The sequence below is a fragment of the Marmota monax genome, unplaced genomic scaffold (assembly GCF_021218885.2).
Source record: "Marmota monax isolate L192 unplaced genomic scaffold, Marmota_monax_Labrador192_F-V1.1 WCK01_AAM20220418_F8-fsc00057, whole genome shotgun sequence".
NCBI lineage: Eukaryota > Metazoa > Chordata > Mammalia > Rodentia > Sciuridae > Marmota > Marmota monax.
Window position 1 is genome coordinate 6819908 of NW_026693933.1, and position 4738 is coordinate 6824645.

Below are 4738 nucleotides of genomic sequence, written 5' to 3' on the forward strand. Positions count from 1 at the left end.
TTCAATGTGAAATATCCAAATTATTTCAACATTACAATGAGCAATTAGTTTGCAGAATCTGCAAACATTTAAATGTAGTGTCAGGAGTGTTTATTAACAGTTAACAATATTACCTTCAGGAAATACACAAAGGCCAAGGTTAGTCGAGTTTCACTTGGACAATTTATTTAATACATGGGTTTTGGCAGACCCAGTTATTATGAAATATAGGAGAACTCTCACTTTAACTATGCCTGAACTGCCAGCAAATGCAAATAAGTACATGCTCCATTAAATTAAATGTCATCCAACATTTATCAAATATTGTCTTAGTTACAGTTTGATACCTATCTAAATTCATATTCGAGCAAAACTAGGCCCGGAAAGTGCGTTTGTGGCTCTGCACCTCCAGAAGTGAGTTCAAAAATCCTGCAGCTCATGAGAACTGCCACAATAACTCTTAATATTTTCTTGTGACAAAAAAAAATCAAGTTTACTTCAATATATTTTCAAATATTTACTGGAAATAATGTACAAGAAAAAATACTATACAAAATCGTCTCTTGGACAACTGCACCTCACACCCTTACAATGGTGGAGTTATATTTAATTGGTAACTAATCTAGAACGATTCTCCAGTTGTACAAACCATTAGGTTCAGATATATTTTACAAAGTTTTTTTTTTCCTATTTCCCTCTTTTGGCATTTAACCTACAGCCTCATCTGAAATAAGTGATACCGTCTTCACTTGTTTATAAGTTTAAATCACACCAAAAAAAGTTTAACCCTAAAATCTTCAAGGAATTGCAAGAATTTACAGGAATGGGTACTATACAAATTGACCGCTGGACTAACAACAACAACAAAAAAAGATGGAGATTATGCTCGGGAGTGGTGAAAACGAGGTAGAAAAGGACAAACACGAAGAGAGTTAATCTGGTCTCACCGGAAAAGGGATATTTTTGCATAAGAAAAAGACACCTACCCTCACCCCCACCCCCACCCCATAAGTTAAGTTAATGTGATCAAAATAACTTTGGGATCAATTATTAGCACAGTTTTGAGAGAAAGACGCGCTCACTGGTAAGGAAAAAAAAAAAAACTAGAAGTGAAACAAAGCGGAAGGTTGATTTCTTCCCCCTTACTTTTATAGTATTTTAAAAAATGAAGAAAGAAGGCTGTTGCAGCGAAAAAAGACTACCCTTTGCTGAAACTTGCATTGGTTCCACCTCAGGGAACAAAGAGAAAGAGGCAGGGCTGACGCTGGAAAAGCTAAAATCTGCAAACTCTTGGGTCTAGGTGCTGCCAGACCCGCACCCCACCGAGCTTCGACCACCTGCGCCGGGCGCACGCTGCAGAAGCAGCAGCCCAGCTGGGCCCTCTTTAGCAGAGACGCCCAGAACTGAGGTTCTGGAACAGAGTCGCTGCCACGGCTGAGATTCCCTGCCCGGCCTCCTGCCTCACCCTCCCCACCCCTCCAACTCAAGCTTGCTCAGCCTAGTTGTTCCCGCCAGCGCGGAAGCTCGCGGTCTGGTCTCCCAGGCACTACATTCGTCCAGATCTAACTTAAGCGTCCGCTGCCCTCTAAAAGTTAGGGCAACCTGGGATGGAGGAGGGAAGCGAAGGGGCACAGGTTCGAACTGCACTTGAAAGCCAGGGCCTGGGATATCGATGCGTATTACTTACATGTCCATATCCCTTCACAAAATTAAGTCAGAGGAAAGAGAGAGACAGGACACACAGAAAGAGAGCGAGCGAAAGAGAGCGCGCAGGGTGCAGTGGAGAGAGGCTGGAGTCGAGGCCAGGACAGACAAGGACCAAGTGGTCCCAGATGGGAGGAAGTGGGGGAGAGGTGCGGGGCGAGCTGTGTCACTCTAGGCCATTGCGGTGCCCGGGCTCAGGGGGCTGCAGCAGCTCCGGGGAGTGGCAGGGCGGACTGCCTGCGGCGCTGTGCTCGCTGTCGGTGTCGCTTCCCTTCTTGCCACCGCTGCCCGATCCCGCAGAGCCGCCGCCGCCGCCGCCGCTGTGCGTCTTCACGTGCTTGCTGAGGTGGTCGCTACGCATGAAGCGCTTGTTGCAGACCGGGCAGGCGAAGCGCTTCTCGCCGGTGTGGGTCCGCAGGTGCCGCTGCAGCTCGTCGGAACGCGTGAAGCGCTTACCGCAGAAGAGCCAGTTGCACACGAAGGGCCGTTCGCCCGTGTGCCAGCGCAGGTGCGCCTTGAGGTGCGACGTCTTACCGTACACCTTCCCGCAGCCAGGGATGTGGCAGCTGTGCAGGCCCTTGCGACGCAGGCTTGCCCCGGCTGGCCCCAGCCGCTCTGCCTCCTGGCAGTTGGGGCAGTCGCAAGTGGCTCGGCCAGAGTAGCGGCGGGCGGAGGAACGCGGGGAGCCCCCCAGCGGCGCCGACGGCCCAGCGCTGAGCATGGAGCTCCCGGCGCCTGCCAGCGGAGATGGTGCCGAGTCCGGGTAGGAGCCCGGCAGAACTGGCTTGAAGCCGTCCATGAGGTGCTGCCCCGCGGGGCTGAGCAGGTGCGAGGAGGCGCCGCTGCTGAAGGCCGAGTGACTCAGGCCTGAGTAATCCGAGTTGTAGCCTCCGAGCGGCGAATGCAGTGAGGTCTGGAGCCCCCCGGCTGCGGGGTGCAGCGAGCCCGGCAGCGCCGCCGCGCCGTTCGGGTTCTGCACGTCGATCCAGCCTGCGCCCACGTCCCACCAGCTGGAGGCGCCGGCGGAGCCCACGTCGCCCGCGGCCCCCAGGCCTGGGTGCGAGGGCTTAAACCACGACTCGTATGGGTGCGCCATGCCCACGCGCGGGTAGATACCCTGCAGTCCGTCCACCGAGGTGTGCACCTTGGAGATGAACACCGGTTGGTGGGAGCCGTCCTGCGAGTGTGCGGAGGAGCCTCCGCCGCCACCCCCGCCGCCGCCGCCGCTGCCCCCTGAGACGCCGGGGGCCTGGAACACAGAATAGTCGTTGGCAAAGGGCGAGCTGGAGGCGGCGGCCGCGGCAGCAGCAGCGGCGGCGGCGGCGCTGCTGGAGGTGAGGGAGAAGGCGCTGGAGCCCGGCGAGCCGCCGCAGCTGAATGAGTCGGACACCAGGGCCGCGGCCGCCGCCGCCGCCGCCGCCGCCGCCGCGGCAGCCGAAGACGTGCCGCCGTTCCTGGAGGCCCCAGACACTCCGAAGCTTGAGATACTGGAACCCACTACGTTGCAGCTGCCGGAAGAAGAGGATGAGGATCTCTTCCAAGGGTGGAAGCCTTTGCCAAAGGAAGAAGTACTGTCCGAGAGGGAGGAGGGAGACGGGCTGGGGCTGCCGATCTTATTACAGGTAGCTGCAAGCATGGCCAGAGGAGTGGATCCCAACCTCGGTTCTTCCTGCAAGGAGAGGAGAAGGATGGGGGAGGGGTGGTGGGCAAAGGGTCGGTGGGGGAGGGAGGGAAGAAATATGCATTAGTCCTCTGGTGGCTTCCAAAACGCCCCACTGCACCCCATCTCTCGCTGCAGTGCGCAGCCACCAACTCACCTGGCACCCCCAACAGCCCCGGCGCCCGGCTGCTTCCTACTCTACAGGAGGGGATAAGTTTGGCTGCCGGCGTCTGATTCGGGAGCAAGGCGCCACGCTACAGAAGAGTTTGACAAGTATTCTCACCTAAAACAACACTCTTGTGCACACAGGCCCCAGACACTTTGAAACAAACAAGCAAAAAGTCCAAATTGGGGACGAAGGAAGTTTCCTTTGCCGAGAAGCCTGGGGAAAAAACCATTGGATTGCTTTTAAGAGCGTTTCCCCTGCAATCCAGAGAGAGTTTTGAAAATACTTTCCGGTCCCCCCAAACCCATGCTGGGTTGCTTCTCCCAGACCCAAAGAGGTCAAACTGTAAGGGCTCACAAGCTCTTCTTTTTTTCTTTTATTTTTAAAAGTATATATTAGTAAGTATAATTAGTAAAATAAGACGAGTTCAACATACCTGCAAGACAAGGCGGGCTGAGGAATTTTTTAAGGGAAAGGGGAGACTGCAGTTTGCCCAAGAAGAAAAACTTGCTCTCTTTACCCCCGAAATCGTCGCATGTAAAATGGGATGCGCGCAGGACTCCTGGGCCCGGAGCGGCCAGGCGCTGCGAGGTGGCTTGTCTAAAATGCCCTTCGAACCTTTTCCTGTGCTGAAAAAAGTGACTCGCCCCCCCTCTTCCCCTCTTTCTTTTCTCCAAACTCACTTGTATTTAAGGGGGGGGGGAGCTCTCAATAGAGAGACTGATAGCCCGTGGCCTGGCCGGGGCGACTTTAACCCCCTCCAATCGGCAATAAAAGGAAACTAATTAAACCAGCAAGAGAAAATCCTGAGACTCACCCCTAGAAGTGAAGTTGCCATCACACAAAAGTGCCCTCCTCCTCTCAGAGGATCTTTTTTATATTGATAAATCAGAGGCAGTGTTTTTTTTAGAGGTGTGCAATACAATGATCAGTTCCGCCCATTCCACCACAATTGTAGCTCCCTCTCCGGCTTTGAAGTGCCGCGGAGGCGCGGCCAGCCAATCTGCGGCCTCGCCGGGCCGCGCCGCGCGCGCGCCGTGAGGTCATCGGCGCCGCCGCCGGCCACGGCGGGCGGGGGGGGGGGGGTGCGATGAGCAGGAGGGGGCGGGGGTGACTGCGCGTGTTATAAAGTGTGTGTGTGTGTGTGTGTGTGTAACACTGTAACGGCGAGTGTGACCAAGCCGAGGAGAGGACAGTGCAAAAATGGGGCGGGGGACTGTGACATTGTG

At 54.6% G+C, this 4738-nt stretch overlaps 1 protein-coding gene across 2 annotated transcripts; it reads right to left on the reverse strand.

The window, feature by feature from the left end:
* Window positions 1-1637: 1637 nt before the first annotated feature.
* Window positions 1638-4347, reverse strand: Sp8 (Sp8 transcription factor). 2 transcript variants are annotated; one of them, XM_058585311.1, is made up of 3 exons: window positions 4327-4347; window positions 2957-3352; window positions 1638-2860 (listed from the first exon to the last, which is right to left on the reverse strand). In XM_058585311.1, the coding sequence occupies exons 1-3, from the start codon at window positions 4345-4347 to the stop codon at window positions 1850-1852; spliced, it is 1428 nt and encodes a 475-aa protein (XP_058441294.1). In that variant the 3' UTR covers window positions 1638-1849. The 2 variants fall into 2 exon arrangements, with proteins under 2 accessions (XP_058441294.1, XP_046319449.1); XM_046463493.2 differs by having other exon boundaries at window positions 1638-3352.
* Window positions 4348-4738: the final 391 nt, after the last annotated feature.

Bases quoted from the DNA above. Each gene is read 5' to 3' on its own strand.
- Sp8 (XM_046463493.2), bottom strand. From the start codon at position 4,347: ATGGCAACTTCACTTCTAGGG. The intron at 3,353-4,326 runs GTGAGTCTCAGG...CTCTCCTTGCAG, and splicing joins TGGCAACTTCACTTCTAGGG to GAAGAACCGAGGTTGGGATC.